This window comes from Leopardus geoffroyi, chromosome C2, assembly GCF_018350155.1.
Source record: "Leopardus geoffroyi isolate Oge1 chromosome C2, O.geoffroyi_Oge1_pat1.0, whole genome shotgun sequence".
NCBI classification, from domain to species: domain Eukaryota; kingdom Metazoa; phylum Chordata; class Mammalia; order Carnivora; family Felidae; genus Leopardus; species Leopardus geoffroyi.
In genome coordinates this window covers 156633285-156660710 of record NC_059333.1, presented here as the reverse complement: position 1 = coordinate 156660710, position 27426 = coordinate 156633285, and the positions used below count along the sequence as shown (strand labels likewise).

Sequence of the window (27426 nt, the reverse complement as noted above, 5' to 3'; positions counted from 1 at the left end):
GCGTCTGCAAATGTTCCACGGTTTTTATTAATACGCACGCGTTCAGTCGGTTCCTGGTTTTCGTTCACGGGGGCAAACCGGTCTGCCTCCAGCACCAGGAGCTGGGGAGGAGCTCACGCAGTGAGGACCCTTCCAGCGCTGCCTGCGAGTCAAGGTACTGAACTGAGAAGGGCCTGGCAGGCAGGACAGGGACCTACAGGCTGGCTTTGTAGACTTTTGTTTTCTTAATCTGCTGGACCACCCCCCCCCCTCCAGGGCTTTACTTCAGACTTTCTGGGACCCCACACACAACACCCCTCTCCTCTCCATCGTGAGGCACAGAAGAAAACTGTCACAGGCCCCCAATGGGGACCCAAGAGCCTGAAACCCAATCTCTTCCCAAACCAGGGTCAAACATCCGCCCCCCATCTTCATAATTGGATCTTTGCACATGGTTTCTTAATTTTATTCCCACTTATTTATTTGTTGCTTTTCATACTTTTTTTGGTGGGGGGGGGAACTGGTTTTGCATCCACACACACACACACACACACACACACACACACACACACACACCCTTGGAAACAAACTCCATGGGGCTGGAACCAACAGGCCCGATGAACTGGGCAGACTGTCACTAAATTCAAATTTTCTGCTTGCTTTTGCAGCAGACCTTACACAGTTGACAGTGGGTTCAGCACCGACAGGAAGGCTAGAAACACCAAATATGAACGCCACCCTTCCTTGAGAGGAATTCTGCTTTCAAACTTCAAACCTGAAGCAGAACTTTCAGTCTGATGTGCCCAAATATTCGTACCGCCTTTCTTCCCACGTATTTGTAGGTTTCCAACACTGACATATATAATTAGCAATGTTAGCGTACAATTGCCTTAGTTAGCAAACAACCAACAGTAAAGCACAGAAGCGGCCCCGCGTATTTACCGCGCTGTAACACTTAGGGACGAAACCGTCACAAATCGTCACAAATCAGTAGCTGTTGTGGCAAGTCCCAAACGTTGTCTAGAATTAAGCACCATCTCTTGTTAGGACAGATATTGTTGTCCCTTCAGGATTGGTTTCCAGTTACCAACAAGAATAAACCCTAACACAAAAAACCCTTTTTCCCCCTAACTAACCTTCAGTTTGAAAGTGGAGATTCCTAAACCTTACTTCTTCCATATGACATGGGGATTCGCCCCAAGATTCCCTCAAAGCTCCAGATACTGAAGTTGGTTCATAGCCGACTAGAGCTATGATTTTTTTATTTGCTCCCATGTGGCTTCTTAAAACATTCCAATTACATTGGTAAAATAAATGTTCCTTTTAGAGTATTCCTCTGAATCCCCGAAAGCGCTGATAAAGCCAACGAAAACCACAGGGAATAAAAACCAGGGGGGACGGGGGTACCGGCTTCCAGTTGTGGGATGAAGGCCATCACGGGGAGGGAGGGCACAGCACCAGAGCTCAGCCCATGGTACGTGACCGTGTCCCGTGGTGCCAGACAGCAGCTACACTTTCGAGGAGCACGAGGACGCACACGCGTCCAATTGCTATGCTGTCCTCCTGAAACTAACGGAACGTTGTGCTCACCGTACTTACGCTTCCAAATGTCTTCACCTTGTATGTTCAAGCCACACTCTAATTTTTCACCAGAAGATACTTCATTTGATTCTCAAAGAGGCCAGCCCCAAGTCACCATCCCTGCAGAGCAATGGGGAAACTGAGGCTCGAAGGCACCCAAGGTCACCGACAAACCGGCTGGATCAGAAGGGGCACTGGGTGGGTGGCTCAGTCGGCTGGGCTCAGGTCCCGATCTCACAGGTGGTGGGTTCGAGCCCACGTCAGGCTCCGTGCCGACAGCTCAGAGCCTGGAACCTGCTTTGGATTCTGGGTCTCCCGGTCTCTTTCTGCCCCTCCCCCACTCACGCTCTGTCTCTTAAGAATAAATAAATATTACGAAAAAATTTAACCCAAAACACCACCACCACCACCACCAACGGGAGACCAGGGCCAGACGGACCTCCACCGGTCAAGGTAGTGCTGCACGTGTTCCAGGCAGGAAATGTCCGAAAACAGGAAACGGAGAGCCCCTCGGCTGGAGAGCATGCAGTGCGCCTGCTACCCTACAGGGGAAAAGTGCTCAGCCATAAAGAGGGAGGAGCCCGGGGAACTGCGGCACGCGGACAGTCCGCACTGTGCCAAGCGCAAACATCGTGCTGGAGAAAGTCTTCGACTCCGCGTCACTCTGTTTTCTGACAAGAGAGACAAAACCACGGGCCTGTGTCGTCTGAGACTGGAGGGAGGAGGCATTCTGGAAGTGATGAAACCATTCTGTATGTTGACTGCGCTAGTTTTCACACACTATGTAATCTTTTTTTTCCCCTAATGTTTACGTGCTACATCATCATCAAAATGGGAAAGAAATGTACACCAACAAAAGGTGAGTTTTGCAATATGTGAATTATGCCAGTGAACAAAAACAAATACCGAAAAACAAAACCAGAAAATCACCAGCCTAGAAGTGAGGCGTTCCTTCCTTTGCCTTCACTCCAAGGTGACAGGGCACAAACTCAGGGACAAACTCTGCACAGATTCGGCGTGAATTGCAGACAAAGGGGGGGGTGGGGGTGGGGGGTGGAAGGACATCTTCAAGGCTGAGGAGGGAGGAGACTCAGGGAAAGGGGTAGATCCTTCCCACAGCCTGTACTGAGCCTCCCCCCTCAGTCAAGATTATAACCGCGACGGGCTAAAAAGTCCATCAATCAATCACCGCGATGGGCTGAGTAGTCTGGTTCACACTGGGGAGACACCCAGGAGCCATCCACGGGTGCCCTGTCCGTGTACCAGGAGCAGCCCCGCTTTGGGGCCAGAACCAAGGCAAGGCCACGGGGGAAGGCCGGGAATCCCTCGTTGCCAAACTAGCTGCCACCAACCCCATGAGGAAGGGGACTGGGGGCTATTTTGCTGCTTCTCCAGGGCCTCCCACCTTCCCAAATCACAGTTCTCTGCGCGCATTTCACTTTTATTTAAGCTGTGCGATGACACCGAGTGCGACGGCCCGTCCGGGTGTGGGAGCAACACCAGCAGTGTCTCCTGATGGGCACAACACCAGTGGGAGAGCCGGAGGCCAGCCGGGCGGGGGCCGCCTGCGGATGGTGCGGCCTGCTGGCAGGAGTCAGCGGCTGGGTGGACAGAACACTCCCTGCAGGACAGCAGCTAACCTGGAGCCCATTCTGGTTCTCACCAGCACACGTCCGCCGCGGACTTTCAAGCAAAGTTTCAACGGAACCAGTCGGCTGGAGCCACCACAGGCCATGGCCCGTTGGGATGCCAGCTTTCCGGCTGAGCCGCTGTTGTCTCCGGCCTCACACCAAACTCCGGGTGCCCCCTCCCCGCCGTGATTTTTGGGGGGAGGAGGGAAGCGGGGACTGAGCAAACCGCACCTGGGTCCCGGCGGGACTCCGACAACGGGGGAAACCGAGGGAGAAAGGACGTGACTGTCTGCTTCTGGGTAACAGCGTCAGACTTTGACTTCTTGGCCCCAGAAGGCACCAGGACAGCACCTCCCTTTTTTTTTTTTAACGTTTATTTATATTTGAGACAGAGAGAGACAGAGCATGAACAGGGGAGGGTCAGAGAGAGAGGGAGACACAGAAGCAGAAGCAGGCTCCAGGCTCCGAGCTGTCAGCACAGAGCCTGACGCGGGGCCCGAACTCACGCGAGATCACGCGAGATCACGCAAGATCACGCGAGATCTGACCTGAGCCGAAGTCGGACGCTTAACCGACCGAGCCACCCAGGCGCCCCCCGCAGCCTGCAGTTTCGTAACAGTGGAGGGAACAGCTGCACCATCCCGGCCCGAAAGACCCTCCCGTGGGGACCTACGACTAAGACGTCCATGTTTCTGCTCCACACTTGTCCACACGTTCTCGTGGCTGCAGACCACAGAGGATCCTAAGAGACAAGTGTCTCCCAAAGAGGCAGAGGGCCCAGACCCAAGCGTGTGGAGGGTCTGAATGGGGACTGCTGTTGCCACCTGTCTACACCTGTGAAGCAGGCGTCAGAAGCATCCTTAGCCGCAAAATCTGAGGGTGGAGAGTTTTCATTCTACTTTTGAGGCTCTTGATCCTCGTGTCATGAGTTTGAGTCCTACGTTAGGTACAGAGATTGCCTAAATAAAGTTTTAAAAAAATAAGCATTTAAAGTAATTTCCACACCCAACGTGGGGCTCAAGCTCACAATCCTGAAGTCACGTGCTCCTCAGTCAGCCAAGCGCCCCCTAGGTGTGTCCATTTTTTTTTTTAATTTTTTAAATTTTATTTTATGTTGAGAGAGATGATGAATGAGTGGGAAAAGGGCAGAGAGAGGGGGACAGAGGATCTGAAGCGGACTCTGTGCTGACAGCATTGAGCCCGACGTGGGGCTAGAAGTCACAGAACCGTTGAGATCACGACCTGAGCCACCCAGCCGCCCCATGTCAACTTTTTAATACACACCGTTTTCATAATTATCCTAATTGGTCAAAGAGTATGAAAAGTTCCCCCAACCCACGGACATCTCAAGAAAATCTTTTTTAACTGCAAATGGTTCAGTCCACAAGGAAAAGGCTGGCCAAACTTAACTTCCCCGAAGTAACAAAGGATACAGTTGCGGACCCGGTTCGGGAAGGCAAGGGAGCGTCTGTCTTGTTCCCCTGGGTTTCTCACCAGCTTGGGGCCCCTCAAACTTCGCAAGGTATCAGAGCCACAAGAGAACGCCTTCAGGCTTCACAACTGACCCCGACCCGCTTACTCTCTCGTGTGTGCACGGCTCTGCTTCGTTCATATTCCATCAATCTTGACAGTGCATGCTACTCTGCAGAAGCGTGTCTGGAGAAATCACAGTCGAGAACTATCCCCTTTTTTGTGACCAAGCCCAGGACTTAGAACTTCATTTGTTAATCTACCACTGCGAGCAATAACTTTATCACCAAAGACTACCACACCTCCTTAGGGCATCCGTGCGGAAGAAAAAATGCTTCTTAACAAATTACAACTGGCTGCCAATGCTGGGGCCTGTTGGTCATTAAACTGGGATGACACAGATTTATTTAAAAAAGAACTCGGGGCGCCTGGGTGGCGCAGTCGGTTAAGCGTCCGACTTCAGCCAGGTCACGATCTCGCGGTCCGTGAGTTCGAGCCCCGCGTCAGGCTCTGGGCTGATGGCTCAGAGCCTGGAGCCTGTTACCGATTCTGTGTCTCCCTCTCTCTCTGCCCCTCCCCCCATTCATGCTCTGTCTCTCTCTGTCCCAAAAAAAATAAATAAACGTTGAAAAAAAAAAATTAAAAAAAAAAAAAAAAAAAAAAAAGAACTCATGTGGTAGGATCTGACGTTCTGGTAAGGAACGGAGATCAGCAGAAACTCCACATTTCGGAGGACAAAGTAAAATACCGGCCAGAAGTCTGTAGATATGCATGGATCTCCCCAAATCGCACCCAGGTTGGTATGAGAAAGGAAACCCAGGAGTTGGGGTCTTCAAGCTTTTCACCGCACTCTGCCTTCAGACCCAACAACAAGCAAACTATGTGACGCGTACAGGGGGGTGGGGGCGGGGTGCCTGGGTGGCTCAGATGGTTACAGCGTCCGGCTTCCACTCAGGTCCCAATATCATGGTCTGAGTTCAAGTCCCGCGTCAGGCTCTGGGCTGACAGCCCAGAGCCTGGAGCCCGCTTCGGATTCTGGGTCTCCCCCTCTCTCTGCCCCTCCCCTACTCACTCTCTCTCTCTCTCTCTCAACATACATCAAAAAAAAAATTTTTTTTAAATGAGGGAAGCAGGGCGCCTGGGTGGCTCAGTCGGTTAAGCGTCCGACTTCGGCTCGGGTCATGATCTCGTGGTCCGTGAGTTCGAGCCCTTCATCGGGCTCTGGGCTGACAGCTCAGAGCCTGGAGCCTGCTTCGGATTCTGTGTCTCCCTCTCTCTCTGACCCTCCCCCGCTCATGCTCTGTCTCTCTCTGTCTCAAAACTAAATAAAAACATTAAAATTTTTTTTTTTAAAAATGAGGGAAGCTGGGGACGGTATACGAAGGAAGGAATTACAGTGGAACAAGGTTTGAGTCAAACAGTTTCCGACGTAAACAGCCACGGGCATTCAACCCCCCATCCCTCCTGATTTTTCCGGAGTCTCGTCAGTCAAAATAGTCAATCTGGTTTCAGTCAGCTCAGTTTGTGGGTATAGACAAGACCTCAAAGGGAAAGGAGTAATTTAGTACTGAACAAGCATGAGGTCACAGGGACCGAAGAGGAAAGATGGACCAAGCTTCCTCTTGCAAATCACGGCGCGTGACAGGTCAGGCCAAGGGGGACGGGGGCCTGCGCCGGGCGGCCATCTTGCTCCCTCTCAGCAACTGAAATTCTTCACCAGTATCTTGCCTTCTTCCCAAGTCAGAGAAGGCTGGCCACGACCGCGTCACTGGCTGGGCCAAGCCTCTAGCTCTTTGTTAGTGTTTGGGGGGAGGGAACACTGGACCGCCTGCATGGTAGGACGCTTCCCAACCTTTGCCTGTCACGAAGAATGACACCGAAATGGTCCTTTATTCACGAAGAATGAATACGTCTGAAACAAACCCTGCCCTGCGTGAGGAACAGAGATAGGGACGTGGCAAGACTAAGCAGCGTTGGCACCAGAGGAAGGAAGAAAATTGGGGAGGGAAGGGTGACATTTTGGAGGACCAGAACTGTCAAATTTCGCTTCAATCAGGAACTTACGAATCCTTTTCTCTCCTGGCAAAGCACCTCAACCAACAAAAGCACTTCAGCCATCTCACGTCTGTATGCACGATGTTGATAAAATAAAAAAACAAAAAGCCAAACGAAATGCTCGAAACTTCACACGCGAGGACACAGTGGTTCCCGTTTTAAGGAGCGCTTTGAGACACTGTGTGTCCATGTTGGTTTTAGCGTCCTCCAATTGAACAGAGCTCCCCAAAAATAGCATTTATAAGTAGCTACGACAGGAGGGAGAATCAGGGTGGAAAAAGGGAAATTGTACGCCTCCAACACTCTCCACATTTCTTTATTCCATGTCCTAGCAATTAACTGGGAAACAACTGAAGCAAAGAGTGTTTACTAGCATCCACTTGAGAACTGCAGGGAGGCAGAGAGCTCGTCTTCCTCCCCAAGCATCTCCAGGATTCCAAAATACGTATTTCCTAGCATTGGAAGGAAAAGTTTTGCAGACCGGAACAAGCCTATGTCACCCTCAACCCAGTGTCGTTTGCTCTGTAGGAAGAAACGTCAGTCACAGAACACCTCTAGACGGCCCATGCCATCACAGCCTCCACGATTACTGGCACACTTTAGACGAGGCTATGCCTGTAAGGCCACCTCAGGAGCACAGGCTTGCCAAACCAGCCGTGGCCCGCGTCCCCGGGATCCGCGTTGCTAAAATCCGTCCCCAGGCACTTTGATGGAAGGCCCGGCACATGCCTCGGCTCCCTTTCTCCTGTGACTTTTTAAAAAGCCCAAGGTTACATTCAAGGCTAAGGAACTGAGAGATCAATAATGAGCATTTCTCGCCCATATATTTTCGTCAAGCATTTTTCTGTTTGTCTGTTTAATTCGAGAGACTTCAACCTTCAGGAATCTACCTGGTGAGCTGGATTCCAAGTGGCAAGTGCCAATCATTTCCAAGGAATGTATGGAAAGCTAGGTTGTTTGGGCAAATGGGGGAGATACGTGCATTAAGCAGACGCACATCCGCCAAATCCTGCAGAGCAGGTGGACGATGGGTGCACAGACACTAGAATGCCCTGAACAAAGTGTCCCGGATATACATTTCGTAACTTACACAGCTCGCACATACAGTTTCAGGGGTGCATGCCTGAAGGAGCTTAGGCTCCGGGAATGTAGGGTATATTGGGACCAGTACTGGTAATATCCCCGTTCACCATGACTCAGTCAAAGTAAGATACAAGACAAGAATTCATTCCTCAAAGTGGAATGAGGCTGACTTCTGGAGAGTAGTTTCCTGGGGAGAAAAAGAGCTCCCCCAGCCTAGGATGGATGGGTCCACATACAAGATCCTATTGGATTGGAATTCTAGAATTTATACTGATAGGAAGCTGTCCGGGTTGTTTTTTTTTTTTGTTTTTTTTTTTTGTCGTTGTTGTTCGGTTGGTGTTTTTAGGTCCAAGGCCAACTGTATCAGCACCTGCACCCCATCTTCCATACCGGAGCCAGGAAGATCGACACCCGCCCGCCCGGCCTAACTGGGAACAACACTGCCCTGGTCGGTTGGCTGAGATGCAATGTTTCCCGCGGCTCAAGATGGCAACCGCGTCCCCGCCACGTCCCCACCCCGCTAGTGACAGGGCCTCTCCTGGGGACGAACACGCTCGGATCCCACGCTGCTTCCCGCCAGTTACCGGGTGCCGACGCGCCCCAGCCGCCCCCGCCCCCGAGCTCTGAGCCGCCCGCATGGCCTGCAGCCGCCAAGGGCTCATCTCCCACACGACAGCACCACGACCAGGGCAACCGCGGGGCGCGCCCAACCCCTACACGCTGCGCCCAAAATGCGCGCGCCCCGACTCTCCAGGCCGCCTTCTCGGTGCCCGCGAGGAGAGGAGCGGCCGCTGAGGCTCCCGCCGTGCCGACCGCTGGCTGCTCCGCCGGGCCTGGCCGCCCCTTGGGCCTGGCGCCTGCAGGCCTCTGAACTCACCACTGGGACACCAAGCTACGGTGTTAAACGAGCCACGATTCCTTTATCGTCTTGTTGTTACATCCAATTATCTTCTTTGAGGTTTTACAGGTACATTTTAAGCCAAGTTCTGGAAACCTTGCCTACCCTAAGGAGGGTACCCTGGGAGGGGGGTGGAGTGGAGGGTGCTTAAGGAAAGCCCCGCCGGCCAGACCCTACTGGCCGCCTCCACGTCCCCGGGCGCCCAAAGCACCTTCCCGGACATAAAAGCCGGGAGAGGCCGGGGTCCCAGCCTCCTTCCCTAGGCCAGGCAGCGCCACTGGAAGGCGGGGGGCTCCCTGGACTGTTTGACCGGGCCTGACACAGAGGGCAATGGGCAAGAACTCGAGGGTCAGACCCCTGCATGAGCCTGGTGCTTTCTCTCCTAACACTCTGGCCCGGTGTTCACAGCACTGGTCTGTCACCTTTAAGCCCACACTTCCCAGCATCCTAAACGCAGAGACGACCAAAGGTCTAACCGTTCCTGTCCAAGATACCTTCTCTAAATGAAACCGGAGGGGACACAACTCCCCAAACGGAGAAAGCTTCCTGCTTCTAAAGAGCAGTTTGACGAGGGAATCCATTAATGCTTTGCCAAACTTGAGCCTAGGGTTGCACAACTTACAGAGCGAATCTTCAGGGCATCCCGGAGAACCACCAGGGCGAGGGGACACCTCACACCCGCCCACACCGTTTGAACAGTGGTATAATTTTAAAAGTGTATAAACCTTTTACAAGTCTGCCCACACGGAGCATCTTTCTGCCTTGGCCTAAGTAAAACGAGTGTAGATCTTTAACTGGAACATAAACAAAACCTGACGTCTAAACTCAGCTGCTGGGAGGGAGAATTCAACCGGCGCCCCCCAACCCCCAGGAGGGAGACTGTGGCAGATTCGAGACGCTCTCCCCCCGCTCCCCCCCCCCCCCAATTGACCCTAATCTTCAAGTGATTTGACTCCATCTTTTCATTCCGGGGCTTCAAGATCGGTATTTAGCTCAATCATTCATTTTTCTAAACGTGGAAGAGCATTCCCCGAATGTGGAAACTTGTAAGGTGCCTACCCGACGCTCAAAAATGAAGGAAAAGAATGCCCCCTAGCTTAATATCTGGAAGGAAACTTAAAATGCGGCGCCTACAACCAGTAGATTACAATTTCGACTTTTTTCCAATAGGAGACGCCGGCTTAAGGCCATCAGGCAATAGCTCCGCCCTCGTCCCCAAATAACAGGTTAGGAGTGGAGGAGGCGGCACACTGCGCAAGCCTCGGCCCCGCTCGGTCCCGGCACTCGCGCTCCCGGTCTCCAAAGCCTCCGCCGTCTCCCGCTTGCTTCCCCTGCCAGGCAGGACCCTCGCCACCACACACACCGCATCTCACGGGTTTGCAGGCGGACGGCGGCTTAAGTTACCGACCCTCCCGGCGGGGCCCGCTCCTCAAAGACTTTAGTCCCTTCCTCTGACGGGCCAAGGTGTAAGCGGAAGGCCTCACACAGTGCGCAAAGTAAGCGAGCGAGGTTCAGTCGACGGCCAAACGAGCGAAATCAAACCCAAAGCCTGCACCGCAGCCCTCGGACTCTGCGCCGAGGCCCCAGGTTCGCGCCGCGGCAGAGGGCTCCGGTTTTTCTCGAAGGGAAGTCCAGCCCGCGGCGCAGCGGGGTGGGGGCGCCTCCCCCCTCCGGGAAACCAATTCCCACACGGGTCGCGGTCGGGGCAGGCGGGGGCGGCCCGAGGGACTGTCGTGCCAGCTCGGTGACGCCCGTGGGCAAGGCCCCCCGACTCCCCCCACTCACAGGCGCGCACGTGCAAACCGGGTCCCCGCGGGCACACGCGCTGCCGACTCACAGCCGTGCGTGTCCGGGCTCACACCCCAGTCCAAGGCCAGTCTGCGAGTCCGACAAGCAGGGACGCGAAAACGCGCTGACGGAGGGGCCTCACGACCCTGGGGGGGGGGAGGGGGGGCTGTGCCTGCACCAGAGACCGCGTCTACACAGTCACACACACCTCACCTTCCATCCCGCGTCTTAACAGCACACACGTGTTGTCAAACAGAAATGAGGAAGTCAAAGCCCCCTAAGGGGGGAGTGTTCTCAGACCTCGGGGACCATCCAGGTAAGGGGGCGGGGGGGGGGGTTTCGCACACGCAAGCAGCTACACACACACACACACACACACACACACACACACGGAAGCTACGGCGGCCACGACCTGCCACTGCACCAAACGAGACACGGAGAAGAGGGGACTCCGCGCCTTCCGGGGTCCCTCGCAGCAAGCGCGCCGAGGCCAGACCTCGCCACACACGCTTCCCGGGTAACGACCTCCTCGGCGCCGACGACCGCCGCGTCGTCAGGGGAAAGACACGGAAGCCGGAGAGGACCCCCCCCCCCCACACACACACCCCGCTCCCTTCGCGTGGGGACACGGGGGCGGAGGTCCTCGGGGGGGCGCGAGCCCCCGCACCCCCCTCGCCCCCCCCCCCGCCGCCGCCGCCGCCGCCCCCCGCGCACTCACCTCGTCGTCGTGGTGCTGGCAGAAGCCCAGGCGCTCCGGAAACACGGACAGGATGGAGAAGGGCGCGCCGGGGAAGGGCGGCCCGAGCCCGAGCTGCTGCGCGGCAGCGGCGGCGGCGGCGGCGGCGGCGGCGGCGGGACCCGGCGGGCCGCGCTCGATGTAGTGGTCCTTGGTGAGGCGCACGCGCTGGTGCGCGCGGACGCAGTTGTCGCACAGGTGCTCCTGGCAGTCCAGGCAGCGCGACGAGGCCGCGTTGCCCTCGTCGCACGAGCTGCAGCCGTGCGGCCGGCGCAGCAGCAGCGCGGACGGGGAGGCGGCCGGGGCGCCGGGCGCGGAGCGGGGCGGCGCGGGCGGCGGCGGCGCGGGCGGGAGCGGCGGCGGGGCCGAGGCGGGCGCGCGCGGGTGCGCGTGGTGCGCGTGGTGCCGGTGGTTGCTGTGGCCGCCCGCGCCCGCCGGGGCCCCGGCGCGCCCGTTCTTGGGCTGCGGCTCGTCGGCCGTGGCCACCACGGCGTCGAGCAGGTTGCTGAGGAGGAAGGCGGACGAGGGCAGCGCGTCCATGCCCGCCGCCTCGGCCAGCACGACTTTCTGGTCGCACACGGGGCAGCGCAGCTTGAGGGGCTCCCCGGGCGCGCCGCCGCCGCCGCCGCCGCCGCCGCCGGCCGCCGGCAGCCGGTGCGCCTCGAGGCACGGGCGGCAGAAGGCGTGCAGGCAGGGCAGGACGTGCAGGCGGCGCGCCGCGGCCCCCGGGCCCCCGCCGCCGCCGCCCGACGACGTGGACGTCTGCGAGGACGACGACGACGCGGACGAGCCGGAGGAGAGCGGCGCCGGCGAGCCGCACATCTCCTTGCACAGCAGGCAGATCTGGAAGTCGGTCTCGGGGAACGAAGCCATTTGCAGGCCGGCTCGGAGGCGGGAGTTGGCCGGAGAGGAAGAGGAGGAGGAGGAGGAGGAGGAGGAGGAGGGAGGAGGAGAGCACCGCCGAGGCGGGTTGGGGAGCCGCCGACTCACTCAGAAACACGCATCGAGCGGGCCTGCGAGCCGGGAGCCGGCCCCGGGGCGGCTCGGCGCGCCCCGCTTCGCCGCGTCCCGTCCGCGCGCCGCCGGCCCCGACGCTGCGGGCATCAAATGCCGCTGCCCGGAGGCGACGCGGATTCCTGCCGGAGGACGCGAGGCTGCGTTGCCTTCAGGAGCGGGAGCGCCGAACAAGTCCCGACACGCGAGGGGCGAGCGGGGGCGGGGAGGTCAGAGGGCTCGCTGGAGCAGCCGAAGCGCGGTTCTCGCCAGCCCCGGGGAGAGGCCCTTCCCCCCCAAGGTGGAGTCCGCTGTGCAATCCGGGTCCCGACGGGGTGAAGCGGCGTTCGGCTCCGCGAGCGTTTGGTGCGTTGCTTTTCCTCCAACAGATTTAGTTCGTCTCTTCCCGGGAGAGGAAAGCCCCCCACCCTAGCCAAGGCGGCAGCGGCGCGACGCCCAGCCCGTGTGCCCCCGCGCGACGCCGGCCGCCCCGCCGCATGACGCGGCGGCCCGGGGCTCCTGGGTGGCCCGGCGTGCGGCGCTCGGGGCTGGCGCACGGCCGGGCGCGGCCTCCCCTGCCGGGCGGTCGGCCCCGCCGCAGCTGCAGCTAGTGGGGGCCCGGCCGCGGCCGCACGCGGGTAGTACGCACGCGCGCCCCACGCGCCTCGGTTCTCCCGCGCGCCCGCCTGGCCCGGCCGCGGCTGCCGGCGCTTAACACGCACGCGCGCCCCACGCGGCCCGGGGCCCTCGCGCCCCCGCCTCGCCGGGCCTTGGCGCCTCCCGCGCGCGCTCCTTCCCCTCCGGGTTAGCCGCGCTGCAGCGCGGGGCCGCAGGTCCCCGCGGGCCGGCCTGAATTATTCATCGGCAGGAAGATATTAGATGTACCCGCTGCCCGCTCCGCGCGAGCCGTCGTGCAATGCTATCCGAGCTCCGCGCGCGCCCCGCGCCCCTCCTCCTCACGTCCGTCCTCTCTGAAACCTTGGCAGCGAAGGGGGATCACATTTCCTTTGTCATCGGGCCATTTCGCCCTCGCCTTGGTCCCCCCTCCGATCCCGAGCCGCGGGGACGCAGCTTCCTCCGGGGCGCGCAGGAATCAGTGGAGCCGGCAGCAGCCCGGCGCGGTGAGCTCGGGAGCCGCGTGGCCCACGCCGCCGGCCCGCGTCATCTTCTTTCGGCGTCCCAGAGCGGGACTCGGGTGGCCTCGGCCGCGCCGCGCCTACTGGCCCTTGCTCGCGCCGTGCGCCCTGGCCTCCCGGGGCTGTGCACAACTCCCCTCCCCAATTCGGCCTGAGTGCGTGCACGCGCGCGCGTGCCCCCTCTTTCTTTGCTTTGCCGCCTCTTCCTCCTTCTCCTTCTCCTCCGCTCTCGGTACGCCGGTTATTGGGACTGATCGGAATTCGGAATCCTTTTAATCTCCAAAGGAGCAAACTCACTTCCGCCCGAGTGCTGGGAGGGGGCTGGGGGAGGGGACACAGGGGAGGGGGTTCCAGGCAAACAGGAAACATTAGCCCTCTCGGCACGGCTCGCTTTTGTGTGCTCCCTCCCTCCTCCCTCCGACCTCCTCCCTTCTCCAGGCCGCTGGGGAGATGAACGCCCCCGGGCTTCGGTGTGACGACCTTTGAAACCTTCCGAGCGAGGAGCGGAGAGCGACTCTTCCGTTTATTTAAAAAAGAAAAGATTTCATTTTGAATCCTGGTTCTACCGAGGCCGAGATCCACTGCCAGCGAGGTCTGGGTCCCCCCCCCCCCCGCCCCCGACACACACACACGCACACTTTTTTTTTTTTCCTTTTACGTTTTCTCAAGGACTCTTGCGTATGATCCCCAAACACACACTTGTGTGTACTACTGGATGCGTGGAATTTAACGAATCTTGAATTCTGATCTGCGGACGAGCCAGTTTCCTTTGAGTTTAATGGGGGGTGGGGGGCAGAGGCAGCGGTTCAGGGGAGGCTGCCCGGGGACGGCCCCGCGGCCATCTGGGTGGTTCCTCCGGCTGCCTGGGCAGTTCTGGGAGAGGAACTTGCTCGGCCCTGGAGAGAGGCTGGCTTAGAAGAGACAGAAGGCCACATACCAGGGTCTAGAGGGCGTCTGGTCTAAAGGCCAACGGGTGAACAACTGTCCCCATCTTAACACGTGGCGTTAGTGACATCTTGGGCCCTACCGGTAGGGGCAACTACCTGGATGAATCTCTAAAACGTCATGTTAGGAGAAGGAAGCCAAACACAAAAGAGTTCATACTGTGCGAGTCCATTCACAGGAAATTCTAGAACGTGCAAAACTAAGCCGTGGGGATAGGACCAGTACCCTTGGGGGTAAGGGATTTGGACTGGGAAGGGGGGGAGGATGGAACCTTCTGCAGTAAGGAAATAGAAATATACTGGTGTATACATTGGTCCAAACTTGTCAGTCTGCCATTTAAGATCTGTTCAAGATTTCACTGTTTGTAAATTGTACTTCAATAAGAAGAAAAAAAAATAACTTGGTGTTCAGCCTCAATAACCAAAATGATGAAGAAGGAAAAAAAAAAAAACACAACTATGTAAACATCCCCAGCTCCTCTGAGTTGGTTCATCAGAATTCAGGTAGTTTTCCAGGGAAAAATCAACCTGGAAAGAGCTCTCCAATCAACCCAGCTGAACAAATGTGCTTGCAGGCCTCAGGCTGCAGAAACCGCTCCCTTACAGGACAGATTCTTCCTGCGGCCCAAGTACTGTCCTGAGATGGAAGGAGCTTCAAGGGAGAAGAGCCTCACAGCCCCACAGGAAAGGCCTGGGTCCTCAGCTGCTCTTAGGAGCGCTCACCTCAGCCCCTGGAGTGAATCCGGGCTCAGTGCATACTCACTGGGATGTGTGAGGAGTGGAAAAATCATCATCAGAGGAAACCATAACATATGTTCGTTGTATGTCAATAAAACTGGAAAACAACGAAACAGAGCCCCCCCCCCTTTTTTTTTTACCATGAAATAAAAGTAAACATTTTATACTTTAAAGATGATGGAGGGGCCCCTCTTGGTCCCATCTACTGCCAATCTGAGTTTCTTTCATAATTTGAGACGCACGTGTAAACATGTACATGCTCACACATGAATCTCCACACTGCTACAGAATTTTCTGCCATGCTGGCCTTGCTCCAGACGTGTTGTGTGTATTTCTGGGTTTGTTTCTTTTCCTTTCTCTGGTTGTTTTTAATTCCTTTTTTTTTTTTTTTTTTTTTTTTTTTTTTGGTTTTGTTTTAAACAAAAACAAGAGGAAAACAGATGGGGGAAGAGAACTGCCAGAAGGAAGATGGCCCCAGAGGGTCAGAAAAGGGATGGGCCACCAGCCCCCTGGACTCCCTGTTGGATAGCCTCACCCTCAAGCATCTAAAAAGGTTTAAAAAAAAAAAAAAAATGCCAAGGGGGAAAGACTCATCTGTCCTCCAGGTCCTAGGGCTCTAAGCCAGTTTGCTAGTGGATGGCCCAGAGGAAAAGCCAGTTGAGACATCCTGGAGGAGCAGGAAGGTGTAACTCCAGGAACAGGAATCACACCTGACAGTGGTTGGCGGGCTAGTTTCCTGGAGACGATTCCCTAGAATAAACCAAAAAGAAAAGAAAGCAGGGAGAAAAAAGGTTTTGCTTCCTTATGGTGAAGCAAAACCTTTCTTTCCTTTCTTGAATTGGCAGGACACTGCCAGGAAACAGGGCTGCGGTGTAAATGGTTCATGCAGCACATTCCGAGTTTCCATTAAGACAACTTGCAGGAAATCGGGAAATCTTTGCAGCAAGTAATTAACCCCACTGCTATGGAAATACAGTTGAGGTTTTGAAATACGGTATAGCGATAAAGGACAAATTGGGATGAGACTTCCTAAGGCTATTGCTTACTCATGAGAGGAAGGAGAGCCACGTACCCAGATGAAGGGCCCAAGACGGTCCCCTGCTATAAACGAGTATTAAATTTTTCACTGCCATCCTAGCTAATAAACACCCTTCCTAAGCCAGCAGCCTTCCAGCTTTCCCTCCACTAGTTAACATCAGAAAGGGAGTACATGTTCTTTCCTGAGTCCTGAAAATACATCGTTTGTATTTTAACAGCCGCTTTTAAAAAGAAACCCGCCCTAAAAATAGGTGGACGGTAAATGTGCATTTTTTCTCGAATTCATCTGTAGTCCTGTTTTGTTTTCAAGGATGACACAGGACCTTGCTGCTGTCTCAGACCTGGGGTGGGGGGAGTGGTGAGACCACATTTCCATCATCTGCTTTTTTCATCTGGTCCTTTAATTAAATATTTGATGCATCCGCTGGTTCTGATGTCAAAATTGCACCTTTCACTCAGCATCCTAAGGGTACATTTACATAATTTTGAAGTACATAAATCACCAGAGTATTCTTTTCAGACATTAAACAAATATTACATCACAATTACTATTTTGAGCCATGCTGGGGGGAGGCGGGGTGTACCAGCTTAACAGACAGCTGTTGAGTCATTCATTGCCTGCCTCCTGCCAGTTGAGGTGGGGTGGGGGGGAGCTCTGCACACCTGGCCAACTCTTGACTCCATACCCTGACTCTGGCCTTGAGATCATTTGACAGAAGCGCATCAGCTGCTCTCAACAACCCTGAGTTCAGAATAGCAGCAAGGGAGGGGATATAGACTCTAGTTACCCAGAAATTGACAAGACTATGGTAGAGACACTTGAATTGTACACAGGAAAAGTAAAAATCGCTATGTAGCTTTAGTAGTTAAAAGTAGTTCAGAGCTCAGCTAGGCTTACCTCCCATCTCCACCACTCTGCTGTGTGACTTTGACCAAATTACTTAACCTCCCTGTGTCTCAGATTTCTCATGCTTGTAACGCGACTGGTGCAAACACGTAGCTCGTCAGGGATAAGTGAGCTATTAAGTGTACGATTTTTAGTATAGCACCAATGACACATAAATGCCCAAGCACATATTTAAATAGTAGCTTTTTGTATTTATTTTTTTAATGTTTATTTTCTAAAGCTTTATTCACTTTTCAGAGATGGAGAGAGACAGAGCATGAATGGCAGAGAGGCAGAGAGAGAGGGAGACACAGAATCCGAAGCGGGCTCCAAGCTGTCAGCACAGAGCCCGATGCCGGGCTCGAACACGCAGACCGTGAGATCATGACCTGAGCCAAAGTTGGTGCTCAACCGACTGAGCAACCGAGGCGCCCCTTGAACATTAGCTTTTTATCATCATTATTTGGCGAGTGCCTGCCACTTAAATCTATCATTGCTTCATCACTACCTTCCGCTGGCCCTCCACGTCTCATACAACCAATTGTGTCCTCCTTCCCCGCTAACAGAGTGGCCATCTCTCCTCCTGTCACTCTCCCCTCCAGCGCCCACTGTGGCCTGCCGTTTTTAAGCTGAGCTCCCAGCCTAGATTTTCTAAAATGAAATGTGTACCTTTCATAAGGGGGCAAAGAACAACAAAGGTTGTTTTAAAGACAAATATAGCAGAAAATCAAAGTATGTATAAATCAGGACATACTGTTAAGCCCGTGCAGCTTCTCATTCCAAATGCTCTCTGATTTTGTAGCTGAAGGTCTCTATGCCATTTAAGTTTTCCTTTTTTCAGCCCAGCCCTGACCCTCACTCATTCCACCTGCTCCAGATTTCAAGTGGTCCCTCTTACCTAAAAGTTAACTCAAATTGCTTAACCTGATGGCCAAAGATCTCTGTGCTCTGTCCCAGACCTCCCTTTCCACCACCTTTCCATGTAAACCCTTTCCACCACCTACCAATGGACAGCTAACACTGCTTCAGACTCACGGTCTGTTTTCTGTCCTGGCTGTTCTCACTCTGGGTCTCCCGGACTTCCAGAGCTTTTACTGAAAGCTGTGGCCTACTGCCTGTCTCCTGGAGTCTGGCTTGGGCCAACAGAATATTGCAGAAGTGACGCTATGCCTCTTCTGAGTCCAATCTTTTCTTTTTTTTTATTGTGAGGTTTAATTTATTTTGGGAGAGAGAGAGAAGGAGAGGAGGGAGGGGCAGAGAGAGAGGACGACACAGAATCTGAAGCAGGCTCCAGGCCCTGAGCTGTCAGCACAGAGCCCGACGCGGGGCTCAAACCCACGAACCATGAGATCATGACCGGAGCCGAAGTCGGATGCTCAACCGACGGAGCCACCCAGGGGCCCCTCTTTAACTGTATTTTAAAAGGGACTTTCTTTCTTTTAATTTTTATTTTTTAATGTTTATTATTTTTAGAGAGAGAGAGAGACAGAGACAGAGAGCAAGCAGGGGAGGGGCAGAGAAAGAGGGAGACACACAATCTGAAGCAGGCTCCATGCTCTGAGCTGTCAGCACAGAGTCCGATGCCGGGCTCGAACCCACGAGCCGTGAGATCATGACCTGAGCTGAAGTCAGACGCTCAACCGACTGAGCCACCCAGGCGCCCCACAAAATGGTTTTAAATAGTGCTTGTACCATTTTATATTTCTAGCAGCAAGGTATGAGAGCTGTTTTGGCCACATCCTCACCAAAGCTTTGTATGGTCAGTTTTCGTTTTTTATTTAATTTTAGCCAACATGGTAGGTGCATGTTGTGTCTCATTGTGTTTTGTTTTTTTTTAATTTTTTTTTGTTTATTTATTTTTGAGAGACAGAGAGAGCTAGAGCACGAGCAGAGGAGGGGCAGAGAGAGAGGGAGACACAGAGTCCGAAGCAGCTCCAGGCCCTGAGCTTTCAGCACAGAGCCTGACGCGGGGCTCGAAGTCACGAACCGAAAGATCATGACCTGAGTCGAAGTCAGACACTTAACCAACTGAGTCACCCAGGTGCCCCTCATTGTGGTTTTATTTGCATTTCCCTAATAGCTAACGATATTGAGCTTCTTTTCGTGTGTTTATTTGTAAACGATGAAAGTGTTCAAAGCTTCAGCCTCTTTTGAGGGGGTTCTTTTATTATTGACTGTTTTATTATTATTTGAGATTCTTTATATATTGTGGATATAAATCCTTTATCAGATGCCTGCTTTGCAAAGATTTTTCTCCCAGACTATTGCTTATGTTTGCATTCTCTTTTGTGTTAATTTAAAATTTTGAGGGGCGCCTGGGTGGCTTAGTCGGTTAAGTGTCCGACTTTGGCTCGGGTCATGGTCTCACGGTTTGTGAGTTCGAGGCCCACGTTGGGCTCTGTGCTGACAGCTCAGAGCTTAGAACCCGCTTCATGTTCTGTGTCTCCCTCTCTCTCTGCCCCTCCCCTGCTCACACTCTGCCCTCTGTCTCTCAAAAATAAACATAAAAAAACTTTTTAAAATTTTGATGAAGTCCAACTTATTCAATTTATTGATTTCTTTTATGGGTTGTGCTTTGATGATCTAAAAAATCCTTCTCTAGGCCTTGTTTTCCTCTTCTGTAAAATTGGGATAAAGATAGAGAGATCCTGGCTTTCTGGATGATTATGAGGATTAAATGAGATAATGCTTTAAAGTATTCAGCTCAGAACCGGGTACATGGGAAAGCTCAGAAAATGATGGTGATGTATGCTGTTATTATTACTAATTACACTCCCCCCCTGCCCCAGGCACTTTGATGCTGTATCACCTGCAATGTCATTACCCTCCACCTCATCTATCTAAACCCACCCATCCTGACTCACAACCCAGGGTCAGAAGTCCTTTCTCCTCCCTCCCCTCCCACCCTCACTGCATTTCAGCGGTTACCTCCCTTGTGAAATCTGCCACGTTTGCCTGTGGGAGGAGTTTGTAGGAACTGTGATCCCCAAGTTGTTCATGCCTCCCTGTGTCCTCGGTTTTTAGTAGTGTCCTCTCACAAGGACTCTGGCATAGCCATGTGATTTGCTTTGATTAATGGGACAGTAGTAAATGTGACAAAAGCAGAAACCTGCAAGTCTTTGAGTGTTTGACGCTCAGCCCTCTGCGGCACCACGGTGACTCAGTCGAGTAAGCTGGTTAAGCTTCCGACTTCGGCTCAGGTCACGATCTTGTGGTTTGTGGGTTCGAGCCCCGCGTCGGGCTCTGTGCTGACGGCTCAGGGCCTGGAGCCTGCTTCGGATTCTGTGTCTCCCTCTCTCTCTGCCCCTCCCCTTCTCGCACACGCTCTCGCTCTCAAAAATAAATAAATATTAAAAAAAAATGAAGCTCAGCCCTCTGGTTGCTCTTGAACCCCTGTGATCGCCTGGGCCAACCTGTTGGAGGATGAGAGACACGGAGCCCAGGGACACCTTCTCCCCACCCTGATGCCTGGCCAACTAACACACATGTGAATGAGGCTGTGCAGGACAGCCAGCCTCCAGCCTACCTGCCAACTGACGACGGGAGGGGGGACTTACCCAAGTCAATGCAGCGAGACAATGAGGCAATAGGTGACTTCACTCGAGGAGTGTTTACTGAGCACCTACTATGTGCCAGACTTTGGGAATTCACCGTGAAGGAGGAGACAGATGGTGTACACATGAACGAATGTGGAATGTGGAGTGCAAGTCCCAGCCGGGTCGGAACTGAGATGAAAGGGTGTGGATTTCCTAATGGGTTGATTGAGAGAAAGATGGGCACCTGGGTGGCTCGGTGGGTTAAGCATCTGACTCTTGATTTCACCTCAGGTCATGATCTCAGGATTCCTGAGCTTGAGCCCCATGTTGGCCTCTGCACTGACCCGTGCAGGGCCTGCTTGGGATTCTCTCTCTCCCTCGAAGAAAAGAAAAGAAGAAAAGAAAAGAAGAAAAGAAAAGAAAAGAAAAGAAAAGAAAAGAAAAGAAAAGAAAAGAAAAGAAAAGAAAGAAAAGAAAAGAGGAGGGGAGGGGAGGGGAGGGGAGGGAAGGGAAAAGATGAAAGAAAAGAGAAAAAGAAGAGAACAGAAAAGAAAAAGAAAAGAAGAAAGGAAAGGAAAAGAAAGGATGGGAAGGAAAAGAAAGGATGGAAAGGAAAGGAAAGGAAAAGAGGACAGAAAAGAAAAAAAAGACAGGAAAGGAAAGGAAAAGATGGAAAGGAAAGGAAAAGACAAGAGAGAAGAGAAAAGAGAAAGAAAAAAGAGAAAAGAAAAAGAGAACAGAAAAAAAGAAAAAAAAGAAAAGAGGACAGAAAAGAAAAAAGGAAAGGACGGAAAGGAAAAGAAAGGATGGAAAGGAAAGGAAAGAAAAGAAAAGAGGACAGAAAAGAAAAAAGGAAAGGATGGAAAGGAAAAGAAAGAATGGAAAGGAGGAAAGGAAAAGAGGACAGAAAAGAAAAAAGGACAAGAAAGGAAAAGATGGAAAGGAAAGGAAAAGAAAAGAGAGAAAAGAGAAAGAAAAAGAAAAAAGAGAAAGAAAAAGAAAAGAGAACAGAAAAAAAGAAAAGAAAAAAGAAAAGGATGGAAAGGAAAAGGACGGAGAGGAAAGGAAAAGAAAAAAGAAAAGAGGACAGAAAAGAAAAAAGGAAAGGATGGAAAGGAAAAGAAAGGATGAAAAGGAAAGGAAAGTAAAGGAAAAGAGGACAGAAAAGAAAAGAAAAAAGGACAGGAAAGGAAAGGATGGAAAGGAAAGGAAAGGAAAGGAAAGGAAAGGAAAGGAAAGGAAAGGAAAGGAAAGGAAAAGAAAAGAAAAAATAGAAAGACTGAAGTCAGGAAGCAGAAGAGGGGGTGACTCCAAGGTGTTTGGCCTGAGCGCTTGGATAAATGGCGATACTGGGAGCTCGAGCGGGTTTATGCCGGAATCCATACCAACAGGATCGCGGTTCCCGGGAAGGACCAACGCGGCTCCTGGGGAGATCGTGCCGGAGCTCCTCGGGGGCCCGTGCGCCCCCAGCCCCCGTTCCTCGCCCTGCCCTGCTCGGTCCCGTGTCCCAGAGGCGGCCTGGCACCGGCACGGCCCGGGTTCCGGGGTCGGCCGGCTGCCGAAGGGGTTTGGCCGGCGGACGGGAACGTGGGGAGAAGGGAAGCACCGGGCCCTTGCGCCCCCGTCGTCTCTCTCCGCCTGGGGCGGCCCCGCTGCTCCCCGGGCGGCGGCCGCCTCTCTTCCGCGGCTCCGGCACCGCGTCTTCCGCCAAGTCTCTCCCCTGGACTCTGGCTGTTACCCACACGTCGGGTCGTCCTGTCCTCCCGGCTCGGCCCCGCGAGGGGGGCCCGCAGGCCCGGGTGGGAAGCGGACACCAAGCACGACCCGCCCCGGGCGGCCTCACGGGCCCCGGGCGCTCACCTCGGGCTTCGCCCGCTCCGGGCCGCCGCGCTCCCGGGCCAGACGCGCCCGCCGTCCGCGCGGAGCAGTTTTCACGCCGCGTGCGCGCTCCCCCTTCAGGGCCCGGCCCCGAGCCGCACGCGGCCTCCCCGAAGCCGCTCGGCGGCGCCCCGGCCGCCCAGCCCGCCGCCGCCTTTGCCCGACGTGCGCCTGCCGAGGAACGCGGCTGCGCCGAGCGCGTCCCACCTCCGGGCCGGGCCGGGCACGCCGTCCCGCTCGCCGCTCACCCCGCTCTCCTGGAAGGCTTCTCCTCGGCCTGCGAAACCTGCTTCCGCGGTCCCGGCCGGGGCGGGGGGCGTTTCCGGCGGGTTCCCTCCCCAGACCCGGGCCCGGACGCCCGCGTCGCTGCTGCCACTCGGGTTCTGCCGGACCAGACCACAGCCCGCGGCACCGTCGTCCGTGCTCGTCCCCCGTCCCAAACCGCCAGCTCCCCGGAGGTGGGGGCCAGTCGCGCGCCGCGGGCACCGGTGACCCTTCGTCGCACGATGGCCCCGGGTTTCCGGCGACCGCAGGCAAGGGCCTCAGGTCTCCCCGTCTGGTTAGGAGCCTCTCAGGGGGACCCCTCGAGCGGTCTGTTGGGACCCACCTGAGGGTGTTATCAGGCCGGAGGAACCCGGTAAGTGTGGTCGTCAGACGTGAGCATGCTGTTCACTTCCCCCCACGGCACCTCCTTCCTCTCTTTCTTTTCTGTTAGCGTTTGTCTCTTCTTAAGCTTATTTAGTTTTACTCGTTTTTATTTTTGTTTACTTTGTATTTTGAAATCATTTGATTTTTTTATGTTGGGAGAGAGAGCATGTGTGCACACGTGCAAGCAAGGGGGAGGGGCCGGGGGAGGAGAGGGAGAGAGAGAGAGAGAGGGAGCACAAGAATGGGGAGAAGGGTAGAGAGAGACGGAGAGAGAAAATCCCAAGCAGGTTCCATGACGTCAGCACAGACCCGAGCCAAGATCAAGAGTTGGACATTTAACTGACGGAACCACCCAAGCACCCCTCCTATTATTTTTTTAAGGAATCTCCAAGTGCCAACATGGGGCTCGAACTCACAGCCCCAAGATCAAAAGTCACGTGCTCCACCAACTGACCCCGCCAGGTGCCCGTTATTATGCCTGTAATATGATTATACTTTAATACATATGTATTCCATGTACAAATGGATGTATTATACACAGTTAGGCTTGAACACCATGGGGTTAGGGGCACCGACCCCTGTGACGTTGAAAATCTGTGGATAACATTTGACTCCCCCAAAACGTAACTACTAACAGCCTACTGTTGACCGGAAGCCTTACCAGTAACATCAACAGTCAATGAACACATATTTTGTGTGTTATATGGATTATAAACTGCATTCTTACCATAAAGGAAGCTAGTGAAAAGAAAACGTTACTGAGAAAATACATGTGCAGAACTGTACTGAATTAATGGAAAATAATCCGCACATGAGTGAAGCTAGTGCAGTTCAAACTCCTGGTGTTCAAGGGCCGTGTGTGTGTGTGTGTGTGTGTGTGTGTGTGTACATAATTATATAAATATAACTTTAAAACATTTTTTTATTTTTGAAACAGAGAGAGACAGAGCGTGAGCATGAGAGGGACAGAGAAAGAGGGAGACACAGAATCAGAAGCAGGCTCCAGGCCCTGAGCCGTCAGCACGCAGCCTGACGCGGGGCTGGAACCCACAAACCGTGAGATCATGACCCGAGCTGAAGTTGGACGCCCAACCAACTGAGCCACCCAGGGGCCCAGTTTTAAACCATTAAAGTAATCTAGAGTAAACAAAAGCAAATATACTTGGTAACAGAAGAAGAAAAAGCAATCCCAATAGATGTTCCCCAACAATGGTGAAATTGTTAAGTATGGGATACTCAGTTAGAAGAAATGGTACGTACTCAACTAAAAGCAATGTAAATGAATTCTGTGTGAAAATATGGAAAACCACTTGTGATAAAGCATTTATGAAGAAAAAAGAATACAAAATTCTTCACAAGTTTTGATACTATTGTAAAAGTACATAATCTATGTTTTTTAAATTTTTTCTTAAAAAAACTTTTTTTAACGTTTATTTATTTTTGAGAGAGACAGAGCATGAACAGGGGAGGGGCAGAGAGAGAGAGAGAGGGAGACACAGAATCTGAAACAGGCTCCAGGCTCTGAGCTGTCAGCACAGAGCCTGACACAGGGCTTGAACCCATGAATCACAGGTTCATAACCTGAGCCCAAGTCGGACGCTTAACCAACTGAGCCACCCAGGCGCCACATATAACTTTATGTATCTAGTTGTTTTTCTCAACCATTTGGAAGGAGATATGATACCCTTCTCCTTGCAATCAGTTCCTTGTGCATTTCCTAAGAATACAAACATTATTTTACAGAACCCAAGTACACTTACCGAAATCCGGACATGTCACATTGATACAAGGCCGTTATCTAATCCACAGACTGTCCTGATAATGTCCTTTCTGGGCATGTCTGGTTTTGCCTTCCCAGGGCCCTGTGTCTCCTGTCCCCTTTAACCTGGCACGGAATCCCCCCAGACCCTTTGTGACACTGTCGAAGCATCCAGGCCCCTTGTCCCCTCCCAGGGTTCAAACACCCCCCAGGATTTTACCTCTCACTGTGCTGCTGTTACCAAATCTTGTCGTGCAGACCCAGGGGAGGGGGGCTCTTTTCAGGGCCTCGTAAAACCTTAAGTAAGCGACATGAACAAATTCCACCGTGACCACTATCTTGTTAAAATTCCTTAAAAAAGTGAACTCTTTGGGCCCAAAGGACCTTAACAAAAGCCAGGTTGTCCTGGTCTTTGCTGCTCCTCAAAGGGTTTTACGTGCCGTTTAATGATTTTTCGCGAATAGTTTTTCTTGCCCCTAAAGTTGGATTAATTGAATTTTAATTCGGTGGGACCACCCTCTAAAAAAAGAAGCGCGGGCTTTGCGGCTCTAGTTAAGGCCACGAGACCTAATTAAGACCTTCTCCAGCAGACTGGGATGTCTGAAGGGTGGAAAATCCAGGCATGCAGCCGCCTAAACCCACCTCTACTTTGGGTTGTAATGAAAAGAATCCCAGGGGCACCCGGGTGGCTCAGTCGGTTGAGCATCCGACTTCGGCTCGGGTCATGATCTCGCCGTCCGTGAGTTCGAGCCCCGTGTCGGGCTCTGTGCTGACCGCTCAGAGCCTGGAGCCTGTTTCGGATTCTGTGTCTCCCTCTCTCTCCGCCCCTCCCCTGCTTGTGCTCTGTCTCTATCTTTCAAAAATGAATAAACATAAACAAAAATTGAAAAAGAAAAGAATCCCCTTTTCCTTCTGGGAAAGGAAAGCCCAATGGCCTATGAAAGGAAAGCCGACCCCGCCCCATAGCATTCTCCAGCATCTTCCAGGCACCCTCTGGTGGGGGGGGGGGGGGGTGAGGTATAGGCCTAAATGGCCCCTGCGGCCCAGGTCACCCTCGGGTTACCTTCATGTTCCTCCATTTGTCCTGACCCTTTCAGAACTCTATTCTCATTTACAACAAACAAACAAAACCTTTTCATTTTGATTTTAAAAAACCTTTGGGGAGGGGTGCTTGGGTGGCTCAGTTAAGCATCCGACTTCAGCTCAGGTCATGATTTCCGGGTCTACGAGTTCGAGCCCCGCGTCAGGCTCTGTGCTGACGGGTCAGAGCCTGGAGCCTGCTTCCGATTCTGTGTCTCCCTCTCTCTCTGCCCCTCCCCCGTTCATGCTCTGTCTCGTCTCTCTCTAAAAATGGGTAAACATTAGAAAAAGAAAAAACCTTTGGGGCAGCTGGGTGGCTCAGTCAGTTGAGCGTCTGACTCTGTCTCTTGAGAGGTAGGTCTTGATCTCCCGGTTTAGGAGTTCGAGCACCGAGTCAGGTTCTGCACTGTCAGTGCAGAGCCTGCTGGGGATTCTCTCTCTCTTTTACTTATTTAGTCTTCACCGATCTGGTACTTAATAAGTGCCAGGCACTGTTACCAGAGCTTTACAAATATGACCTCAGAGAAGCTTCATAACAGGCCTCCGAGGTTCATGGTATTACACTCCCATTCTGCAGATGAGGAAACCCTAGCAAGAGAGGTGAGTAAGTTGCCTGAGGTCACGCGGGAAGGAGTGCCCCTGAGACTGGCACCCAGGCGATTAGGCTTTAGAGTCTGTGTGTTTCCCACCTTCCCTGAAGCCAGCTCCAGGAAGAGAGGGCATCCAAGTGGACGCATCACCAACAAACTAGAAAGCAAGCAAAGTGGGTCTCTTCCCAAAGGAAACCCATCTTTTGCCCAGTTTGAGAGTTTCATTGGTGTCATGCCTGGGCAGTGTCTTCACTGGGCCCTTCGCCAACCCCGCCCTCCCCGGGGAGCCCTTTCCACGGGGACAGCAGGAATCTTGTCCAACAGGCTCCCCAGTCCTACTAATGACTGTGGCAACAGGAGCCATGGGGTCCGGGAATTGGGAGGAGGCTTCTATCTTTGTATCCCCTCCCATCCCTGCCCATCTGCACATTCATTTAGCCCTGAGATGAGTTAGAAGCTCCCGAGATCTCCCCTCAACGGCACATGGGCCAGCCCCAACTCGAGACTCCTGTCCACCCTGCATCTCACCAGATGTGGGCCAAGCATGGACCGCTACGGGCCAGTGGTCTGTCACCTCTGTGGCCCTTCTCCGATCCTAGCAGGTCTCCTCCAACCAACATTTTGGCCACTGCCTGGGTCTGCTCCCCATATCTCCCGGGTCTTTCCCTGGCCAGTGTTTGCTGCGAAAGAAAGCCACAGTAATGACACGGCAGCGGAAAACCAAGTTTCCTGGGGCTACAAGGGCTACCAGATGGCTCAGTTGGTTCAATGGCCTCATCTTGATCTCAGTCCAGGTCTTGATTTCATGGTTCTGAGTTCAAGCCCCATGTTGGGCTCTGTGCTGGGCGTGAAGCCTACTTAGAAAAAAAAAAAAAAGGAAAAGAAAAGAAAAGAAGAGAGAAAAGAAAATAAAAAAGGAAAGAAAAGAGAGAAAAGAAACGAAAAGAAAGAAGAAAAGGAAAAGAGAAGAAAAAAGAAA

At 53.4% G+C, this 27426-nt stretch overlaps 1 protein-coding gene across 1 annotated transcript in view; it reads right to left on the bottom strand.

The window, feature by feature from the left end:
• Positions 1 to 12706, bottom strand: part of TRIM71 (tripartite motif containing 71) — a 66493-nt gene extending 53787 nt beyond the window's left edge. Inside the window, exon 1 of the mRNA XM_045436693.1 lies at positions 11204 to 12706. Within this exon, the coding sequence (XP_045292649.1) occupies positions 11204 to 12094 (891 nt within the window). The 5' untranslated portion in view covers positions 12095 to 12706. The remainder of the gene's footprint in view (positions 1 to 11203) is intronic.
• Between the last annotated feature and the right edge of the window lie 14720 nt (positions 12707 to 27426).